General features: G+C 38.8%; 1 protein-coding gene across 2 annotated transcripts in view; it reads left to right on the top strand.

Annotated features, from left to right (window-relative positions):
• LOC126334641 (ATP-binding cassette sub-family C member 12-like) overlaps nucleotides 1-23,987 on the top strand; it is a 498,524-nt gene that overhangs the window by 336,479 nt on the left and 138,058 nt on the right. For both annotated transcript variants that reach the window (XM_049997082.1, XM_049997083.1), the window contains exons 20-21: nucleotides 3,490-3,606; nucleotides 18,719-18,848. In XM_049997082.1, coding sequence (XP_049853039.1) covers nucleotides 3,490-3,606; nucleotides 18,719-18,848 — 247 coding nt within the window. The remainder of the gene's footprint in view (nucleotides 1-3,489; nucleotides 3,607-18,718; nucleotides 18,849-23,987) is intronic.

The raw sequence follows: 23,987 nt of genomic DNA, 5'->3' as shown, positions 1-23,987 counted from the left end.
GGATTTACCTATGTTATGGTTTATGATCTTCCAAACTGATCTGGTTTTATTGCTGCCTTTTCTAGTAATTAAATCATTGTTCAGTTTTCTTGCTGCAGGAATAACTTTTCTATAGACTTTTCTGTAGTATCTAAGATATGGCTTTAATCCTGCATTATGCTTTGAATGCCAACCGAGATTTCTAACAGTACCTGCAGATTTCTTAATTCCTGCAGTTAACCATGAATTTGATTTGAGAAAGCTTTTTACTTTTCTAAGGGGGAAAGCAACACCTTTTTTTAAGCAGTATTTATGAACAGAGAAAAATGACTCAAGTTTAGAGTCTACAGCTTTGTTTGGGTCTCTGCCCCATTCAACACTATGCAAAATGCTATGAAAATTCCTAAGGCTACTTTCATTTTGTATCTTGTTTCTATAAGGTTTCCACTGCATTTTTTTCCTAACCATGTTTTTAGTAAGAGCTTGAATTCCATGTGATCAGAAGAACTGGTATCTGTTACTTCAACCTCATAAATACAGGTCTCTTTGTTGTCTCACACTGATCTCCATACTTGGTGATATCAGTTACTGTGGCTTCTAAATTATATGAGGTGAAGAGATTTAGGAATTGATCCTTGTGTGCATTATTATTACTTCTAAAATTGACATTGAAATCACCCAGTACAACTGCTGATTTTTACCTATGTCTCAATTCATTCATTAGATCCTCAAGATTTTTAAAAATAAAGGAATATTCCCTGAAGGTGACCTATATATACAATTACCTAACCACAGTCAGTTGGTTCACAGACACAGTATACAAATTCTTTTTCTATATGCTTCACATTGCTTAACTTTACTTCTTTGGAATTAATATTGTCTCTAACATAAATACATACACCTCCACATCTGTACTTTTCTCTGAAAAAACTGCTTATAATTTTAAATTTGGGAAGGGCTGCTGTACTTATTTGAGTGTTTTGCAACCAGTGTTCACTGGCTGTCATTTGACAAGACTTCAAGTTCACCCAACTTTTTTCATAAACCTTGTGCGTTTTGACATAGGACTGAAAACTGATTATGAGACATAAAGTTAAATAAACTATAACTCATCTTAACACTGCTTTCTTGAGGCTCTCTGACATTAAAAAATCCTTCAGGTGATTTGGCTGCCTCTCACTTCTTTTAATTGGTAGCCCATAAATTATTGCTGCTGCTGTTGTTGGTTCTGATGAAGTGGTTACTGAAGCTGATTGTGGTGTTGGTTGGTCTTATGGTGTTGTTGCTAAGACTATTATAGTAGTTTCTGGAGTACTCATTGATGATACTGTTGGTGGTGCTGCAGATGAAGCTGATTGTGATGTTGGTTGGGCTTTTGCTGTTGTTTGTGCTGTTACTGGACTGGGTACTGCTGCTGATGTTGGAGTACCCACTATAGCAATGGTCTTTATTATTTTTTTATCTGACAGTTGCACAATTTTATGTCCAAGGAGTGAATTTCCACTTACATGCAAATGCATGCCATGTTTAGTAAAGTCTTTGCTCTGCAAGAAATCAACTGATAAGAAATTTGTGTCGAGGAATACTTTGCATATTTTTTTGAACTGTCCGTTTGCCTTAGTAATTTCTATATTCACACAAGAACTTTCTATCAGATCATGTCTGTGTGAAACTCCAACAACAACTACTGATCCATTGTTGTAGCAATTCAGGGTTTGTTTCAAGTTATTTGTAGCTTTAATTAATTCATTTTTATATACATCATTGGCACCCCCAATTATTATAGTACATCAATTAGGGTTAGACGTTTTTGTATCTTTTATGTTTCTTGTTACTTCAGCTGTTGATGCACCTGATTTTACAGAAGAAATAGCATCTATTCCATGTTGAAGAGGCACAACACACTTTCTTTCAGTTCAGCAGTGCACATTTCTACTGCAGATTGACAACCATTGCATGTATGTACTCTACATTCACAAAAACGAGTCACAAAAATTTGTAATACCAAAACACTCTGCGTGATACCAACTATTTTGCTACATAATACACACTTAACTGATGCTACAAAACTAATGTTCACTGACTGATTCATCAACACTACTACACTCGATGCCATGTTTACATTCACATGACACTGTGTGGCATATAACAACATAGAACAACATGTTACACTTCTTTCTCTGAGACCAGTGAAAGATGTGTGTGTAAAAATGTTTTTACATAGTATTTAAGTAGAGTACCACCTACTATGCATGGTGTGGTTTGATGTATATGCATATGTAATGAGAAAAGGGTGAGCACAGATCATTGAGAAGATGCAACAATGATTGAGCATCTCCCCCTGTGGTAGTGGGGCCACTTATACCTTCATGCCATTGCTTGGCAGCATCTTGGAAAGCACAGAGCAAGAGGCACTGCTAGTAATGACAATTCCTGAGAACAGGTGAAGAAAGCTAAACAAAAATGCCATTCTGTTCTGAGATTCTATATGGAATACATAATGATTTATGTGAGTTACAAACTGAAAATAGATCTGCCCACTCAGAGCTATAAATGTCATGCATTGGATACAAAACACAGAAGAGTTATTGAAAGATATTCATGTCATTTTGTAGCTTGCATAGTTTGGAGCTCTTGTAGATCCCTCAGCTCTCTCCAGAAAGTGAAGAAGCCATATGGCAAGATTTTGTTCAGTGCGTAGCAGGTCCAATACATCAAGAAGCTTTGAGAAAGGCAGCTTTGAGAAAGAGATATACTTAAGATAAAACTATCACAAATAGTATCAGGCTGACAGATCATTTGTTAGGTAACACTTCATTTTGGCTTAATCCAGTTAGAGAACTTAGCCATTACACTCCAGGGAGTATCAAAAACTGGGAAATTAGAAATGCCAGACTGCAAACTTCACCAAGCCTAGCCAGTCCCTATGCTGTCTGTTCTGTATAATCTATGTGGCTGTGTATTTCAAGCCAGGATTGGTCTCCTAAGCCATCAAAGGCATTTCTACATCCAGTAACTGCAGTAGTGTACCTAATGGTGACTTGCAGGACCAACTTTTTCCCCATTCATGGACTATAATACACGTATATCTCTGATGTTTATTGAAGAAACATTGAACTGTGCAAGATATAGCCAAACATTTTTCAGTCCATTCTGTTACCATTACTACAATGCCAGTAAGATGCCATTTTTCAATGGATTTATGAACCTGTGATTATGCACATATACAGGGAACATAAATAAATCTTCATTCATGTATACAGGTGCTTTGCAATGTTTGTTTTTATTTCTTGCAATGTGCTAATTTATCAGTTTCTGCTCGGCTTATGACAGAGATTTCAGTAGATTTAAGCCTGGCTGTTGCATTTCAGCAAGTCTCATGCAATTACTAAAAAAATGCAATGTGTATTGTGGGTAGTATTGTTGTAAGCAAGTCAGTCTCAATTTAAAAATTTAACACTCAGTCAATCACAACAAAATAATTTCATCTTTGAAACATTTTGTTCACAGAAATTTGAAGCAAACTTTTTCAGTACTCTAAATCCAGATGTATTCTATGGTATTATTGCTTCCATCGCCATCCTTATAACTGCAGCCTTCCTGGGATCAGCTTTTTCATTTCTTAAGGTAAGATAATCAGTATTTATTTTTTAGTATATATATATATATTGTATTCAGTGAATAAAATAACAGTTTTCTTAAATTTAAATTTTAAAAAATATTTTTAGTTTTTTTCTCCATTTAAAAATGAACAGGTTGTGTCAATTACATTTACAGGTCAGCTATAATTGATCTATTTGTATGTAATTCTCTCTGTGTGGAAAAAGAGTATTGTAATGTGAACTCTGCGACATTCACAGGGAAGAGAAATAATTCATGTCAAGTATTTTTCATGTATTATCACATTATACAGTCAAGTATATCTTCGTATTAAGAGCAATCATCAGACTATATTAGACTTGTCAGTGGAAATCACATATATCAGAGTTCAGACTAGCCTGAATATGTAGGACAGCCTGCTGCACAGCTTATACCTGTAACCGTGTGTGTTTCTTCATATCTATACCTGAGGAAACATTAATCTGATAAATTTAAGTTTTGCGTACTCTGTCAGGCAGAAGACAAGGGGATTGACATTGAATTATTGAGATGGCTAAGCCATTTGTAACAAGAATCTATGAAGAGGTTTTGCAGAGGTGATTAATAGAAATAATATTTTTGGTCTTCTTGCTAAACTGATGATTCCAAATTTATAAATCACTAAATTGTGTTTTGAGGGACTTTAATGATGTGCAGTGGTGTGTGAAAACAGTTTCATGTGATGTGAGTCCTGAATGCTAACCTATGCAAAGAATTATTTACCAGTGACTCCTTGAGTCCACCTCAGTACACAGCCAAAAATATGAGCCAGATGTGAACACTCACAAGACGGTGCAGTTGCATCTGTCAGCATGTGCTGGATGTAGTCCATTGAGGCCATCTGCTGTGGCCAAGTGGTTCTAGGCGCTTCAGCTTGGATCCGCACTGCTACTATGGTCACGGGTGCAAATTCTGCCTCGGGCATGGATGTGTGTGATGTCCTTAGATTAGTTAGGTTTAAGTAGTTCTAGGTCTGCGGGACTGATGACCTAAGATGTTAAGTGCCATAGTGTTTAGAGCCATTCCAACCATTTCCAGTCCATTAAAAATGGTGCAGTGTGTACACCCATGAAGCAGCACTGAGAGGCTGTGACCATAAATGGCAGTAAAGCAGAACATAGTGAGGAAGCTCATCAGGAATTCTTCAGGTTGTGTATCCATTACTGTCTTCTGCATTTATCTCATGATGATTTAGACTAACTGTTCACCTCAGAATTTGGTGCTGGACAGAAAGGAGGACTGGTTCGATACTGAATACTATTGTTGATCCTAAACATTGCAGAAACATACTGAGAGTTAATATTGGACATATGGTGTGTGCAGCTCCATATTACAAAGATTGTTTATATTAATGCAACAATGGTAACTGTACTCATATCCCAAGCTGCCTCATGTCATTTGTTTGTATTTATATTTGTCTCACTGCAGATAAGACCATATCTTAACTCAAGGCACATGACATAGCTGTATGATCTTGCACAGCCCATGAACAATATGTATGTTAAGCCATTGAGTTAATTCATAGATTGAATATGGCCATCCTTAACTCTTAAATTCCATATTTGCCTGACAGTTGTGGGATGCCAAGCAATAAATAAGTAATTTATACACCACTCGAAAAGTGAAAGTAAGAGTAGAAAATGAGAACAGAAGGAAATAAAATGGGAGAGGAGTTAGATAAGGATGATTTAATTCACCTGCTCTGCTTCATATCTTTCCACGTGATTTAGTTAAAAACCGCTTACAACAAAAATGTGGTGTTGCAACTGGAGGAGTAATAATAAAATGTATAAGATATACTGGTGATGTGCAATTACTGAATGTAAACAAAAAGCCACTTAAAAATATGTTAAAAAATTGAACAGCAGCTGTTAAGAATACAGAATAAAGATAAATGTGAGAAAAATTTAGGCCATAATTTTTGCTGCACAATCAAGAAAAATCAAAGTGAAAAATTGCGATGAGATAGTAGAACAAGATGACAACTTCAGGTACCTAGGATGCAAAATTACCAGTAACATGACATGTAATCTAGAAATAAAAGCAAGGATAGAAATAAAAAAACAAGGATACAAATAAAAACAAGAAAAGCTACTGCAAGATAAATGTATGGCAGGAGGAGGTACATTATCTGTAGTCTGTTAAATAAAGTCAAGGGACAGGCAAGCGAAGAGTTTTTTTATGGTGTATTGCTCTGTATTGTGCAGAAATGTGGAGACAGTGTGGTGGAGAAAGGAGAAATTCTTAGAGACCATTGAAATATGGATTTGGAGAAGAGTAGAATGTTAGAAATTGACAGATAAAATAAGGAATGAGTTTGTGTTACAAACATTGGGTATAAGGTCCTGTTACACAAACACTGTTTTTTTTTATTAAAATCTATGAAATTAAATACACATCTCAAAAAAAGTTTTGCATCACCTCAGTTCTGAGAGTTCCAGAACCAGTACAGAAAATTGGAATAGAGATCAACCTAAACATCATTTCCGTCCTTTTCATTGCTCATGGAAACCACACGTTGCATGCTGTACCACCATACAGTGAGACCTTCAGAGGTGGTGGCCCAGATAGCTGTACACACCAGTACCTTGCATTGATGCATGCCTGTATTCATCGTGGCATACTATCCACAAATTTATCAGGGCACTATTGGTCCATATTGTCCCATTCTTCAATCGCGATTCAGTGTAGATACCTCAGAGTGGTTGGTGGGTCATGTTGTGCATAAACAGCCATTTTCAATCTATCCCAGGCATGTTTGATAGGGTTAATATCTGGAGAACTTGCTGGCCACTTTAGTCGAGCAATGTCACTATCCTGAAGGAAGTCATTCACAAGATGTGCATGAAGGGCGCACGAATTGTCATCCATGAAGACAAATACCGCACCAATATGTTGCTGATATGGTTGTACTAGCAGTCGGAAGATGGCATTCACGTGTCATACAGCTGTTAAGGCACCTTCCATGACCACCAGCGGCGTACTTTGGCCCCACATAATGCCACCTCAAAAGAGCAGGGAAACTTCACCTTACTGCACTCGGTGGACAGTGTGTCTAAGGTGTCCAGCCTGACCGGGTTGCCTCCAAACACACCGCCAATGATTCTCTGGTTGAAGGCATATGCGACACTCATCGGTGAAGAGAACATGTTGCCAATCCTGAGTGGTCCATTTGGCATGTTGTTGGGCCCATCTGTACTGCTTTCCAGGGTGTCATGGTTGCAAAGATGTACCTCGCCATGGATGTCGGGAGTGAAGTTGCACATCATGCAGCCTATTGTGCACAATTTGAGTCATAACATGACGCCCTGTGGATGCATGAAAATCATTATTCAACATGGTGGCATTGCTGTCAGGGTTCCTCTGAGCATTAATCCCTAGGTAGCGGTCCTCCACTGCAATAGTAGCTCTTGGGTGCCCTGAGCGAGGCACGTCATCGACAGTTCCTGTCTCTTTGTATCTCCTCCATGCCAGAACAACATCGCTTTTGTTCACTCCAAGATGTCTGGACACTTCCCTTGTTGAGAACCCATTATAACAATAATAATAATAATAATAGTAATAATTGATAATAATTAAATAAATAATTGTTAGCAAATATACTAAATGAAAAGCAAAATGAATCCAAATATTGCACTTGCACACACACACACACACACACACACACACACACACACACACACACACACATTTTCTTAGTCTCTATAATGTAAGTTATTTTTTATGTGCACTCGATATTATCAACTACATTTAAAAAAATCGCTTTTCTCCTTAGTTAATACTGTCCCTTTTTTACCTTTTTTATTGTTTGAAGTGAGGGTAGGTAGACTTGTAGCATGCTGAAAAACATCTAATTTTGGTTTCTATGATCTCAGGGAAGTTACTGTCTTTCCACCTCACGAGAAAATTCAGAATAATTGAATATAATTTTATGGGTATCACATTGGCAACGTAAGAAAAAATGTAGTAAAGCAAAATCTGTAACATCTATAAATTGGGGACTGATGATCGTTACTATGAAATGAAAGCAGAAATGCCAAATTAAACAATTATTATTTCACCAAAGAAGCTTTTTATACAGACATCTGACATCTTGTGCATTAATCTCACAATTTTGAACATTACAAAGAATGTTTTGCTGTAGCCCAGCTCTGGAGCGAAAGAAAAAAGTATTCATGGTAAAGTCATATCGGTAATCACAATTGGCGATAATAATGGCACAATTAAACAAATTCCTAAGAGGAATACAATTTAATTTCATTTGAACAAAATGAAAGAAAATAAGAGTCTGATAACATAAGATGCTGTCAGAAAGGCGTGCGAATAAAGAAGAAGAGAGAGAAAATGATGAGCGCACATTCTTATATAGAACAAAATACAGATGATAATGTTACACCAATCTCATTATCCTGGGTGTACATATTTGCTGACTTGCAGCTCAGTTCATTGACTCAGTGGTTAAATTATATCTTAAACTCTTGGTATTTCGATAGGAAAGGAAAATAGTATGTTATTACATCATGGGCAGGGAACAATATTACACCTGCCTGGCACAAAGTAACAATGTGGATGCAATTGAACCATGGTATTGACTGTCTAGACATGGTTGGACTACAGAAACATGACCTGTGTATCTCCTTCCTTGTAGAAAGATTGGAACTGATTGGATGTCAGACCCCCTCCTTCTAGTAGGCACTGCTCATGCATGGTTGTTTACATCTTTGCATGGGTTTAGTGACATCTCTGAACAGTCAAAGTGACTGTGTCTGTGATGCAATATCCATAGTCAACATCTATCTTAAGGAGTTCTGGTAACCAGGGCAATGCAAAACTTTTTTTGATGTGTGTATATTTTGAGTGATAATGAAAACTAGTGTTTTAGACAAATACTGGAAACAAAGTTGGTGAAAAGAAATTAGCTACGGTGTGGGTGGGAAAATACTGAACAATAAATAATTCACCAGAATAAATGGTGCCCAGAAAGAGGATCAGAGGTAGAATGTTAAGTGATGACATCAAGATAAATGTGTCATATGTAGTTATGAAAAAATATGGTGGAAAACTGGAAGTACTGTAGAATGTTAAACTTGCAGTGATGGATCTGCCTAATGGGTCATAAACCACAGTCTCAATAGCCCGTGATCTAGCCAAGGTTTAATTCCAACACATGCTGGTAGATGTTTCTCCTTCTTTAATGGAGCAAACACAGCTTCTCAAAAACAATCAATTTTAAGATGCAGTTTCTGACAGAGAAAGCGCCTGTGTAGTCTTTCATTTACAATTTAGGTGGTTTTCCTCCTACCTACTTTAAGTGATTGCACTGAAATGATAATTATTTGTATGTCCAAACATGTTGTACACTTCATATCAGTTTGATGTTTGTTGCTTGCCATTTTCATAGTGTTGCAATTTTAAGGGTCAGCAGTGTGTTTACAGGCATGAGAATCATTGAATTTTTACTTGTAACTGAATAATATAGGTTTTTATTTCCAAGCAACCAGGAAACTTCCTCTACCCATAGTGCATCTCTTAACATGGTGGAATCCAGCTGGAGAACAAGCAGACTTGTTAATAATGATATAATTCAAAAATTTAAACATTCTGGAAATTGATTGAAATCTTGCTTTATCTAGAATGTACACTGGGACAGGATGTATTTAGTAATGAAAATTCATCACTTTTCGAAAATGTATTTACAATAAAATGTACTTGTCCACTCCAAAGAAATTCTTAAGATGCTGTGGGCTACTTCAGGCACCATTGTATAATATAAAAGAAGAACAGGGTTAAACATCAAGCCTAGATCATGAGATAACTCAGTCAACCAAACTTCTGCAAAACAGTCTGTAACATTTTAAACAGATTTTTAGAAAAAGCAATTAAAGTAAAAAAAAAAGTATTTGGAATGTAAAAAAAGGTGATGCAAGTATTGCTTTTACTAGGTCCACAACATAGTACTCAATCTTAACAATAATAAGGTTAGTGGCAAGCAGGAAATTGCTAACATCTCCAATGAAAATTTCTTAACTATCACTGAGCAAATAGCCTAAAGGTTCCACTATGTGAGACAGTTTATATCATCAAGCCGCAAGCTGAAATTACTTAATGATAAAATAATGATATCTCTTAAAATATTAGTGAATCAAGAAAATCAATGTCTCATTAAAAAAGTAAAACATTTGACAGTTGGTGCAGTATCTCATGCCCTATATTACTCCCAGTAGTATAGTTAATCCTAGACTCTCAAATTGATCACTCTTCCTGTGTTACTCACGTATTTTTGTGCATTATTTTCAGTACCTTCCTGTCCCACATGAAATTGTATCTCACCTAACCAATCTTTCCACATCCCTCACTCCTTCTCCTCTCTGTTCCATTTTACACATGTTAACTTCAGTTACCTAATCACATCTGCCATCCCTCTTCTTCACACTGATCCACCCAAGAACCTGCAACCTGCATTGCAATCTTTTTATTCATTTTTTTCTTTGATCTCATAGTGTTTTAACATCTATTTCATTTGGATTTCACCTTTACCTATTGGCCCTTTCCCTAAGATTTCATATTGTTTCCCCATACTTCACCCATTTCATCTTTTCTGCGATTTTTCCCACCTTTTTAATGTATTTCTGCGAATTTTGCAGATGTATTTCTGTGCTACTTATGTATTTTTAAGTATTTTTTACTTCCATCATGAATCCTCACTCCTCCCATCTGCGTCAATATAGAAAAGCTTCCTTATGTCTACCCTGAACCCAGTCCCAAATATGGTACTGTTCCTGCAATGTTGCTCGGCTCATGGAATCCCCCCGAATGGCCTTACCATCAAATTACCCATCTCTAGCTGCAACCCCTCTTTCCACAATGACTTCTATTTGTTCAGATTCTGAAGTTCTTAATCATCACCATCAACATAGACCTGTCAATCAAGCAAAAATGTTTTTGCAATATCTTCTCTCCATACATAGAATTCTACACCTATGAAATCCCAAATTTCAGGATCCCATATCACACATTGAAACTTTTGTCCTTGAGGAACAAGAGCAGCATGCACAACACCACCTCAAAAAACTCTCCACCCTGTACATTTCCTACTCCCACCTTGGACTACCACTATCCGTCACTTCTACAACAACATCCCCTCATAGCTGGCAAACCCTGCCTTGCAGACCTATTACATTTACACCACCCACAAATACTCCCTCCCACGACCATACAGAATCCAAAACTTAAACAGACCCAAAACACAGTCAAGGTTCTTTCCTCCAAAAGCTGTAGCCCCATAGAAGTATCACTCATTTCCAAAGACCTCACCTTTTGCCCCGCTCCAAAATTCATTTATGCAGGACTTGCTAAATACCTACTCTCATTCTCATAATATCTATAGAGGAAACACTTTTTCACCACCAACCCTACCAATCAGTCTCAATCAAAGAATAGTGTTTAATGCCTGAATGAGTTCATTCCTCCATCCAACTGTGATCCATCCCCACTGCCCCCAAATCACCCCCTGTTAACTTTCCAGGATTAAATCCCCCAACATGCAAGCTAATCTTACATCCACAGAAAGAACCACTATCCACCACCTAAAAACTGATGCTGACCTTATAATCTTACCTGCTGACAAACTCACCACGACAATTGTGTTGAACAGCAAGGATTACTTCGAAGAAGGACTCCACCAGATGTCAGATTCATCCACCTACAAACCCTGACCCAGTGATCCCATTCCAGAAATCCAGCAGGATCTCCAGTCTCTCCTTAAATCCTTAGGTCTATTCCAGAACCTCTTCCCAGAGTCCATCTCTCTCCTAACCCCTACCACTTCCTGCACTTCTACCATCTACATGCTTCCTAAAGTCCATAAACCCAACCACCTCGGAATGCCCCATTTCTGTGCCTCCACTAAGAGAATCTTTGCTTTCATTTACCAACATCTTCAGCATACTACTCACAGCCTACCCTCGTATATAAAAGATACTGACCATTTCCTCCACCGACATTCCGCAATTCCTGTTCCTTTACTACATGGTGCCCTGTTCATCATTATTGATGCCATCTCCCTTTACGCTAACATCCCTATTGGCCGTGGCCTAGCTGCTATTGAACATTACCTCTTCCAATGCCGGGTGGATTCCAAACCTACAACTTCCCTCCTAGTCAACATGGTCAACCATATCCTCACCCACAATTACTACTCCCTTGAAAGCATAACCTACAGATAAATCCAGGGTAAGGCTGTGGGCACCCACACGGCCCATCCTATGCCAACCCATTCATGGGCCATCTATAGCAGTGGTTCCCAGTCTTCCTTAGACCACTACCTCTCATCAAAGAGATATTATCTAGTATCCCCCCCCCCCCCCAATGCACCACACTGACCCATCAACCACTTCTTCCAACCATCATCAACTTTTACACATAACTAAACTACAGAATGAAAAAGAATTTTTTTTAAAAAAAAAAAAGCTTTGTTTTTAAATTGATGAAAAAAATGATGTTTAATTTGTGTGTGTGTGTGTGTGTGTGTGTGTGTGTGTGTGTGTGTGTGTGTGTGTTATATAATTAATGATGAAGCAATTCCCTATCAACCTATGAAGAGTGAGTGCTACCTACAACTCAGTCATGAAAGCTAACTATATACAGTGAGGGTAGACACTTGTTACAAAATGTGCTTTCTCTGCACTACTCCTCACCTTAACAGCATTTGCTTCACCTGCACCCTGGATCTCCATTTAAAATCCATCTAGTTAAAATGTGTACACTATAGTTACTATTCATAAATCACCTGACTGCTGGACTCCTTCCTTCTGAAGTTGCAGGCTGTTAGTGCTTTGTGTCTGAACACTCTCATAACAATAATGATAATTCTGTGTACAGCAATATAATGTTGTACTGCCAATAGTTCATATATCTGCTTCAGAGTAAGTAATGAAGCAATTTCTGGTCTAGTGCAGGAACTATCTACAACTTGAAGAAGACATTTTCACCAAATGCTTAACGTTTGTTATGTATATCTTACTTTTACTTTCATAGATATGTCATTCAGAGTCCAAAGTACATGTGTAATCAGTGGTCTATGTGAGGTGCCTGTGACCTCCACTGTATGGTGTCACATGTTTATGCTAGTAATGGAGGAAAAAGTAATTACTAATAACTTATATAATCAATATTAAAGCCTTGCAAAATTATGATAATATTAATGATGTTTTAAAAGTAATTTAGTTTCATGACAAACAGTCACACTCTTTCAATTTCTTGCCCCTTAGAAAATCTCTTTTTACACCTTGTGGTGTAATTAACCCCACATTGGGAACCAATGATGTAGAGGAATCCTTTATGACCACCCAGAATCCTAGACTCCTCACCTAATTCAGATTCAATGAAGGTGTCTCCATGATCTGCATCAAGGGTGAGGACACCCTATCCACATTCCTCTAGAACCACTACACCTTCTTCCCCACTCACTTCAACTGGTCCTCATCATCCCAACATGTCATCTTCCTTGATGTTGACCTCCACCTCGAGGATGGCTACAGCAGTACCTCTGTCCATACCAAACCTACCAAGCAACACTTCCACTCTGACAGCTGCTACCCATTCCATACCAAGAAGCCCTTTTGTACAGCCTAGCCACCCAAGGCTGTTGCATCTGTAGTGACAATCAGTCCCTCTCAAATTATACCAAGTGTCTCACTGTCTCACTGAGGCCTTCAGAGACAGTAATTACCCTCCCAACTTTATACAGAAACAGATCTCCTGTGTCTTATCCTCTCCAATCATCCACCACTTCCACAAGTACCAATTTCTGGCCACAGAGGGGCATTCCACTCATGACTCAGTACCTCCCAGGAACGGAGCAACTGAATCACATTCTCTGCCAGGGTCTCGACTACCCCTCATCATGCCCTCAAATGAGGATATTTTACCCACTATCCTTCCCACCCATTCCACAGAGGTATTATGCCACCCACTGAACCTACACAATTCTTTGTCCATCCCTACACAACCCCTGCTCCCATCCCCTTGCCTCATGGCTCATATCCCTGTAATAAACCTAGATGCAAGTCCTGTCCCATACATCCTCCCACCGCCACCTACTCCAGTATGACCACAAGGATCACCTACCCCATCAAAGGCAGGGTTACCTGTGAAACGAGTCATGTGATCTACAAGCTAAGCTGCATTCTACATGGGCATGACAACCTACAAGGTGTCTGTCTGCATGAATGGCCACAAACAGACTGTGGCCAAGAAACAGCTGGATCACTTAGTTACTGAGCACTCTGCCCAACTCAACATTCTTCCTTTCAGTGACTGCTTCACAGCCTGTGCCATCTGGATCCTTCCCAGCTTTTTTGAATTGTCCCTAGAGTATATGCTATGTTCCTGTGCCACTACTGGCCTCAACCTTTGTTAATTGTTGTCCTTTACCCACCTAACCCCTTCCCTGTTTCCATTCCAGCACTACACAGCCCTCTGTTCCATCAATGTATCCACAGTCCAGAATGAGATTTTCACTCTGCAGAGGAGTGTGCACTGATATGAAACTTTGTGGCAGACTAAAACTGTATGCTGGACCGAGACTCGAACTCAGGACCTGTGCCTTTCACAGGCAAGTGCTCTACCAACTGAGCTACCCAAGCATGACTCATGACCCATCCTCACAGCTTTAATTCTGCCAGTACCTCATCTCCTACCTTCCAAACGTCACAGAAGCTCTTCTGCAAACCTTGCAGAACTAGCACTCCTGGAAGAAAGAATATTGTGGAGACATGGCTTAGCCACAGCCTGGGGGATGTTTCCAGGATGAAATTTTCACTCTGCAGCAGAGTGTGCGCTGGTATGAAACTTCCTGGTAAATTAAAACTGTTCTGCCAGTTTCATATCAGTGCACACTCCACTGCAGAGTGAAAATCTCATTCTGGAAACATCCCTCAGGCTGTGGCTAAGCCATATCTCCAGAATATCCTTTCTTCCAGGATGTTGGAAGGTAGGAGATGAGGTAATGGCAGAATTGAAGCTGTGGGGGACGGGTCGTGAATCATGCTTGGGTAGCTCAGATGGTAGAGCACTTGCCCGTGAAAGGCAAAGGTCCTGAGTTCGAGTCTTGGTCCAGCACACAGTTTTAATCTACTCACAGTCTTTTTACTTTTCTTCTTTTCTGTGGCCCCCCTCCCCCTCCCTCCATCATGCTGCCCTCTGTCTAACCATCCAACTGCACCTAGATGCCTTACCCTCTCCTCACCTCATCCCTGTGTGATCCCACAAGCAGAATTTTGCTGTACCCACCCCTACCCTACTATCTCTACCCCTACCCACCCCAGCCTCCACTTTATCCCCACTACCGCATTTGGTTGCCTCATCATGCTCTGCTGCTCACAGTTTGGCCTTGCCAGCTAAAGACTGTAGTCATGTGTGTGTCAGATGCTTTTGCATTGATGTGTGTGTCTATGTTGTCTGTTCTCATCAAGGCCTGTTTGCCAAAAGCTTCTTTTGACAGGCTTTTCGTTGTGCCTGTCTGTGACTCAACATCTCTGCTATATGGCTACATATAATAATATATAATATTGTCATTATTCGATCCTGCATTTTCCATTGTTTAATATCTCAAGTTAGCTAGTGGAAATGTCCATTAATAAAGTAAGCAGGATACTGAGCCAAATGTTAATTCACCTTTGTGTTAATGTATATTGGGTGAGAGAGTGAAAGCAGCCATTCTAAAAACCTCTTACCAAAAAGAGAAATACCCTCAACTGTGGATAATTCTTTTGGTATTCTCAAAAGTAGTTGAGAATTTATAGTGTTCCAGCATTGACAAACATATTTGACAAATCAGTATTTTAAATAAAAGGCGATTAAATAATTTTTAAGCAAAAATTTTCAATATGTAGACTATAATTTTCTATCACAATTAAAGTTCAATAACTAGTTTCACTTGCTATCTACAACCATCTTCAGATCTTTAACACATGTAAAAAATATAACCGAAGAAATACAAAAACACTGTGCAACACCTGAGCAAAAATAATGGAGAGCCAATTCTAGAAGTAAAAGTGAACATTTGACAAAGCCATTTAACAGTGTAGTATAAACTATGTTAAAGTTTATCAGGTAACACACTGTTCAAAATACACTCCTGGAAATTGAAATAAGAACACCGTGAATTCATTGTCCCAGGAAGGGGAAACTTTATTGACACATTCCTGGGGTCAGATACATTACATGATCACACTGACAGAACCACAGGCACATAGACACAGGCAACAGAGCATGCACAATGTCGGCACTAGTACAGTGTATATCCACCTTTCGCAGCAATGCAGGCTGCTATTCTCCCATGGAGACGATCGTAGAGATGCTGGATGTAGTCCTGTGGAACGGCTTGCCATGCCATTTCCACCTGGCGCCTCAGTTGGAGCGGTGTTCGTGCTGGACATGCAGACCGCATGAGACGACGCTTCATCCAGTCTCAAACATGCTCAATGGGGGACAGATCCGGAGATCTTGCTGGCCAGGGTAGTTGACTTACACTTTCTAGAGCACGTTCGGTGGCACGGGATACATGCGGACGTGCACTGTCCTGTTGGAACAGCAAGTTCCCTTGCCGGTCTAGGAATGGTAGAATGATGGGTTCGATGACGGTTTGGATGTACCGTGCACTATTCAGTGTCCCCTCGATGATCACCAGAGGTGTATGGCCAGTGTAGGAGATCGCTCCCCACACCATGATGCCGGGTGTTGGCCCTGTGTGCCTCGGTCGTATGCAGTCCTGATTGTGGCGCTCACCTGCACGGCGCCAAACACGCATACGACCATCATTGGCACCAAGGCAGAAGCGACTCTCATCGCTGAAGACGACATGTCTCCATTCATCCTTCCATTCACGCCTGTCACGACACTACTGGAGGCGGGCTGCACGATGTTGGGGCGTGAGCGGAAGACGGCATAACGGTGTGCGGGACCGTAGCCAAGCTTCATGGAGACGGTTGCGAATGGTCCTCGCCGATACCCCAGGAGCAAAAGTGTCCCTAATTTGCTGGGAAGTGGCAGTGCGGTCCCCTACGGCACTGCGTAGGATCCTACGGTCTTGGCGTGCATCCGTGCATCGCTGCGGTCCGGTCCCAGGTCGACGGGCACGTGCACCTTCCGCCGACCACTGGCGACAACATCGATGTACTGTGGAGACCTCACGCCCCCACGTGTTGAGCAATTCGGCGGTACGTCCACCCGGCCTCCCGCATGCCCACTATACGCCCTCGCTCAAAGTCCGTCAACTGCACATACGGTTCACATCCATGCTGTTGCGGCATGCTACCAGTGTTAAAGACTGCGATGGAGCTCCGTATGCCACGGCAAACTGGCTGACACTGACGGCGGCGGTGCACAAATGCTGCGCAGCTAGCGCCATTCGACGGCCAACACCGCGGTTCCTGGTGTGTCCACTGTGCCGTGCGTGTGATCATTGCTTGTACAGCCCTCTCGCAGTGTCCGGAGCAAGTATGGTGGGTCTGACACACCGGTGTCAATGTGTTCTTTTTTCCATTTCCAGGAGTGTATGAAAGGCAATGAATAAGCATTGGAAAACATCATAAGCCGCAGTCATGCAGCAACATGCATTCATAAGAACCAAAACAAAACAGTACGTAGTTAAAAACGTTGTATAAGGCAGGGTGAGATATTTTCCTCTTATTTTATGACTGTTGATCATGTAGTTTTATTACAAAATTACTACGAATGTATGACTTGTATGTTTAAGCTACAGCAAAGCTGGCAGTTTTTGGAACCATTGTGTATACTGTTCTTACAATAAACATGTTATACCATTGCAAGTAATGAGCTCTTGATCCAACTTCTACTTATGCAGATGGATAATTCTCTGTATGACCGTCAACATGCAAAATTACCATATCTTATTCATATTTTTAGTGCTATGATGTACTTTGATGTTTTTATCATTGGACACTCCTTACAATCTGTCTTCTAATCTGTTATTTACTGTTTGTTAGTGCTACTCTATTCTTTGATGTTCTTATCTATTGATCTTATCTATTGACTCTCACATATGATCTATCTTCTACATAGGTCACATTGCCAGTTAGCTATATAAGGCAGCTTCCCTGTCTTGTAGTTTTTAACTTCATTTCCCTCATACTTCTATGGTTTCAAAATTAATTGAACTTAGGCACAAGCTTCGTGGATTTATACATGAATTAATGCCTATTACATAGGACCTGCTTCCTATAAATGGCATGTTGCTAGTTACCTGCCTTATAATTTTAACTTCATGCCATTATTATTTTTATATCTTAAAATCCAGTTAGCTTTCTGGTCTGTAGTTCTTTTGTCAGGTCTGCAATGTGGCTTGATCACATTGACATTTTTAACTATGTACTGTTATTATTTTGGCACTTATGAATACATGTTGTTGCATGGCTACAGCTAATGATGCTTTTCAGTGCTTATTCACACCCTTTCGTACTCTGATTGGTATGTTACCTCATAGGCATTAACAAAGTTTATTCTGCACTGTTAAATGAGCTTTGTCAAATGTTCACTTTTGCATCTAGAATTGGCTCCTCATTATTTTTGCTCAAGTGTTGTACAGTTTTTTTTGTGTTTTACTTAATTGTACCAATATTATGAGAAGAAAAGTTGCTAGTTACCATATAGCAGAGATTCTGAGTCACAGATAGGCACAACAGAAAAATTTTCACACTTAAAGCTTGTCAACAATAGACACACATACACACACCTATCTGCGACTCAGCATCTCCACTATATGGTGAATAGCAAGTTTCCTTCTCATAATATTGCTTCTTAATTGTACTTAATTTTCTTAGGCTATGTTTTTTACATGTGTTACAGATCTGAAGATGGTTGCAGATAGCAACCTAAACTAGTTATCGAACTTTAATTGTGATAGGAAAATTGTGGTCTGGGCATTAAATTTTTTACTTTTAAAAAATTGTTTAATATACCACATTAAGACTGCCCTCTCACCCGTCCTCACCAGGTTTCACTGAATTTTGGTTAAAATGGCTAATATTTGCTGTATGTTTGATAATCAATCCATGATGAATATGTTTGTGTTTTGTAGGTGACGGGAGCTGTATCAACTGAAACAAGTCTTTCCTGGATGAAAAAGATCTGTGACACATACATAACATGTATACAAAAGGAAACTACAACATCCATTCTGAACTGGTTTTCATTGCACTTGCACAACAGTAAGTGTTTTAAAATATGACTCAAAGTTTGAAATTATTTTTGTGTTATGGAACACAATGTATACTCTTGGGTAAATATTTACAGCATTCTTTATGGAAAGCTCTATGAAAGCTGTATTCTGATACTGGCAGCACCTGTAGTAAACACTTTCTGATATTATTCATAAATTAAACAAAAAATTATATAATTTATTTATGTTGATATTGGTATGCATCTTTCTGTTAAACTGGAAAAATAATATACCTCATTCATGTTGATATCAGTATGCATCTTTCTACATAATGCTTAAGTAAACTATCGAAAAAAACCATTTATGCCAACTGAGAAAGAACTAAGTAAACATTATTTGAAATGAATTTCTAAAAATATTTAAAAATGGAAGTCACTTAACAAAAATTCAATAAACAAGTATATTGAGAAATTTCCTGGCAGATTACAATTGTGTGCTGGACCAAGACTCAAACATAGGACCTTTGCATTTCGCAGGCAAATGATCTGCTGATTGAGCTTTCATATCAGTGCACACTCCACTGCAGAGTGAAAAATTCATTATGAAAACATCCCCCAGGCTGTGGCTAAGCCATTCCCCACAGTATACTTTCTTCCAGGAGTTTCAGTCCTATAAGTATTGCAGGAGGACTTATGCGAAACTTGGAAGGTTGGATATTAGCTACTGGTGGAGGTAATGTTGTGAGGCTGGGTCATGAGTCATGCTTAGGTAATTCATATGGTAGAGCACTTACTCATAAAGAGCAAAGGTCCCAAGTTTGAGTCACAGTCTGATACACCATCTTAATCCTCCAATCCTCCAAGAAGTCTCATCTCCGTGCACACTTCACTGCATAGTGAAAAATTCATTCTGGAAACATTTCTCAGGTTGGAGGTAAGCCACTTTTCTACAGTATCCTTTCTTCCAGGTGTGTTAGTCCTGCAAGTTCTGCAGAGGAACTTCTATGAAGTGTGGAAGTTAAGAGATGAGCTATTGGTGGAAGTAAAATTGTGAGGATGAGTCACGAGTCATACTTGGGTATCTTAGTCAATAGCACACTTTCCTGTGGAAAGCAAAGGTCCCAAGTTCGAGTTTCAGTCCAGCACACTATTTGAATCTGCCAGGAAGTTTCTTATCAGTGCACACTCCACTGCAGATCAAAAAATTATTTCTGGAAATATCCCACATGTTGTGGTCAAGCCATATTTCTACAATACCCTTTCTTCCAAGAATGCTAGTCCTGCCAGTTTAACAAGAGAACTGTGAAGCATGGAAGGTAAGAGATGAGATACTAGCAGATGTAAAGCTATGAGGATGGGTCATGAGTCGTGCTTTGGTAGCTCTGTTGGTTAAGCACTTGCCCACGAAAGGCAAAGATGGTGAGTTTGAGTCCTGGTCTGGCACACTGTTTTAGCCTGTCAGGAAGTTTCATATCAGCACGCACTTTGCTAAAAAGCGAAAAATTCATTCTAGAAACACCTCCCAGGATGTAGGTGAGCAATTTTTCTGCAGTATCCTTTCTTCTAGGAGTATTGATACTGCAAGTTTTGCAGGAGAACTTCTGTGAAGTGTGAAAGGTAAGAGATGAGGTACTGGTAGAAGTAAAGATGAGAAGACAGGCCATAGGTTGTGCTGGGATAGCTCAGTCAGTAGAGCACCCACCTGTGAAAAGCAGAGGTCCAGAGTTTGAGTCTCAGTCCTGCACACAGTTTGAATCTGCCAGGAAGTTTCATGTCAGCATATGTTCTGCTGCAGAGCAAAAACAATCATTCTGAAAGTCTATTGTGGTATAAAATAAATAGGAAATGCAGGGAAGCTAAGGTGAAATGGTACAAGGGAAAATGTGAAGAAATCGAAAAAGAAATGGTTGTCAGAAGGACATATTCAGCACACAGAAAAATGCTAACAACCTTCAGTTAAATTAAAGGCAGTAGTGCTAACATTAAGAGTGCAGGAGTAATTTTGCTGTTAAGTATAGAAGAGAGAACAGATATATGGAAAGAATACACTGAAGGCCTCTATTAGGGAAGAAGTGTGTGCAAGCTTGATGAAAACGAAAAAAAATGAAAGTCAACTTGGAAGATATTGGGGATATAGTATTGCAATCAGAGTTTGACAAAGCTTAAAAAGACTTGCAACAAAATACAGAAGAAGATATTGATAACATGTGTTTGGAATTTGTAAAATCATTGGGGAAAATAACAACCAAATCACTATACAAGTTTGTGAGTAGTTTCTATGATCGCAAATATGCCATCAGTCTCAGAAAAATATCGTTTACACAGTTCCAAAGACAGCAAGGCCAGACAAGTGTGAGAATTACCCAACAATCAACTTAACAGTTCATGCATCCAAGTTCTGTCATGAATTATATACAGAAGAATTCAAAGGAAAATTGAGGGTCTCTTAGGCAATGATCATTTTGACTTTAGGGAAGTAAAGGCACCAAAAACATAGTTGTGATGTCATGCTTAATAATGGAAGCAAGTCTTAAGAAAAATCAGGACATCTTCATAACATTTTTAGACCTATAAAAAGTGCTCAGGAATCTAATATGGTGCAACAAGTTAAAAATTATCAGGAAATTAGGTGTAAACTATGGCAAAAGACAGATAATATACAAAATGTGTAAGAACCAAGAAGGAGTAATAAGAATGGAAGAACAAGACGAAATGCTCAAGTTAAAAAAGGGTGTAAGATAGGTACTGTATGCCTCATTTTCCCTTTATTTTTCAGCCAGTACACTGAAGTGGTAATGATGGAAGTAAAAGATAGGTTCAGGAGTGGGACCAAAATTCAGAGTGAAATAATATCAATAATAGTGAGTACAGGATATGAACTGAAAGTAAACCAGACAAATAAAAAAAACAATGAGGAGTAGCAGAATGATATTAGTGATAAAATTAACATAAAAGTTGAGGACCACAAACTAGATAAAGTGAAGGAATATTGCTATCTTGGAAGCAAAATGGTATATAGTATATAGAGCAGTGAGGATGTAAAAAGTAAACTTGTATAGACAAAGAGGACATTTCTACCCAAAAAAAGTATTGTAGATTTGAACATTGGTCTAAATTTGATGAAGAAATTTTGAGAATGTACATTTTGACCACAGCATTGTATAAAATTGAAACATGAACTCTGGGGGAACTGGAGAAGACAGAATTGAATCATTTTAAATGTTGCACTGAAAATTATATGCTCTGCTACAATGTGAAATGATGAAGTTTTTCACAGAATCATTGGGAAAAATTAACAAGAAGACAATACAGGATGATAAGACATGTTAAGTCATCAGGGAATTACTTTAGTGATACTAGATGGGTGCATCAAACCAGATGGCTGAAGATCCTCCCCTTCTCCCCCCCCCCCCCCAACCCCTGTCCCCAAGAAAATGAGGTTTACTTCTTATACAATCAAAAATAATGAAGACTGGTTTATTTTTAAGAAACAACTTTGGGACAGAAGTGACATTAATTCTAACTCCTTAGATTGTAATTAGATGTAGCTAGATGGAATGGGCTATAGTCAAGATGACATAAGTAGAGCTCTGACAGCATAGCACTGTTGTGAGCTTTCAGCTGTGAAGCACTAATGGCTGTAGTTGGAAACATTAGCTGTCTACGGAGCTATCACAACACTGAGGTGTTGTCATAGAGATGTTTATAAAATTGTCTTCCATTATTGGTTGAGGTAGCCTTGTAAAGCTGCCACATCCATCCCACAACGACTGTCATAGATCAGCTTATGCCAACTCAACTATAGTCTCCCACACAATTTTATTGTTTGGGTATCCCAGAAAAGTTTTTGGTCTATATTATAACAAAGCAGATGGATTCTTTCCTGCTGTTGTGTTTATCTTGCTCCAATTCTCTCTCTCTCTCTCTCTCTCTCTCTCTCTCTCTCTCTCTCTCTCTCTTTTTCAGATGTCTTTGATATTATCACTTACAAGACATGTGCACAGTGCCAAAAATCATGAATATTAACTTGCGGCTTAGCCAACTTGACTTTATTATCCAGTACATTCATTTAGTTAATCAGAATTGTTGGTGCAATTAGTTTACCTATGAACTGTGCTAATTGCAAAGTGCCAGAAACATAAAACTTGGTTATCAGTGCTCCTTTATAAACATTTGCCCATTTTCTAACTTTCAGACAAAGTAAATCAAAATTATATACAAATAAAGGAAGTATCTAAACAGCTAATGATGAGAACAAGTTAGCAGTACTTGCATTCATTTGGTTTCAGAGTAATTAGTATTCACAGATACAGTCACAGTTAAAATATTATTAATGAAATAGAAGCCCATATTGAGACAAACTAGATGGTGAAACTCAATAGTAATTGTTGTTTTATCTAAAGGTCCTCAGTCCTGAGTCAATCGCGAAATATGGGAGAGAGTGTCACAGAAATTATACAGGGTTTGGACTGGAAATCATTAAAAGAAAGGCATTTTTTGTTGCGACAGTATCTTCTCACGAAATTCCAATCATCAACTTTCTCCTTTGAATGCGAAAATATTTTGTTGGCACTGACCTACATTGGGAGGAATGAGCGCCACAATAAAATAAGGGAAATCAGAGCTCGTATGGAAAGATATAGGTGTTCATTCTTTTCGCTTGCTATATGAAATTGGGATAATAGAGAACTGTGAAGGTGGTTCCATGAACCCCGTGCCAGGCACATGAATATGATTTGCAGAGTGTCCATGTAGATGTAGATGTAGGTGCAGAAGAAATCTTATTCCACCTTTCAGTTGTAGAAGTCTTTAGATGTTGCTTGTAAAAACACAGCAAGCAACAATAGATGGTTTCAGTTCTAATCATTGTAATCTTATAAGAGAATGGCTGTCAGAAGCCAGTTGCATCAGTCTGCAGAAATGTATAATGTATAATTTCAACAAGATCTGTGCCCATAAGTATCAAACAATGTACCACAGATGAGTTAACACAAAATGCAACTTGTACAGTATGCCAAGTTCTATCTGAAATCCATGTCTGAGAGTCTATTCAGTGACTATTTCCTATGAACTTGTAATTAACTTCATGAAATGTATTACTTTTCTAATAATGCCTTCTGAAAACTGTGAGAATAGTATTAAACTGTGAACTGTGTTATTTCTGAATTATGGTTACTGTGCACATCATT

Source organism: Schistocerca gregaria, chromosome 2, assembly GCF_023897955.1.
Source record: "Schistocerca gregaria isolate iqSchGreg1 chromosome 2, iqSchGreg1.2, whole genome shotgun sequence".
In the NCBI taxonomy this organism is placed as follows: domain Eukaryota; kingdom Metazoa; phylum Arthropoda; class Insecta; order Orthoptera; family Acrididae; genus Schistocerca; species Schistocerca gregaria.
Note: the sequence above shows the minus strand (reverse complement) of the source record. Positions and strands in the feature narration are given on the sequence as shown.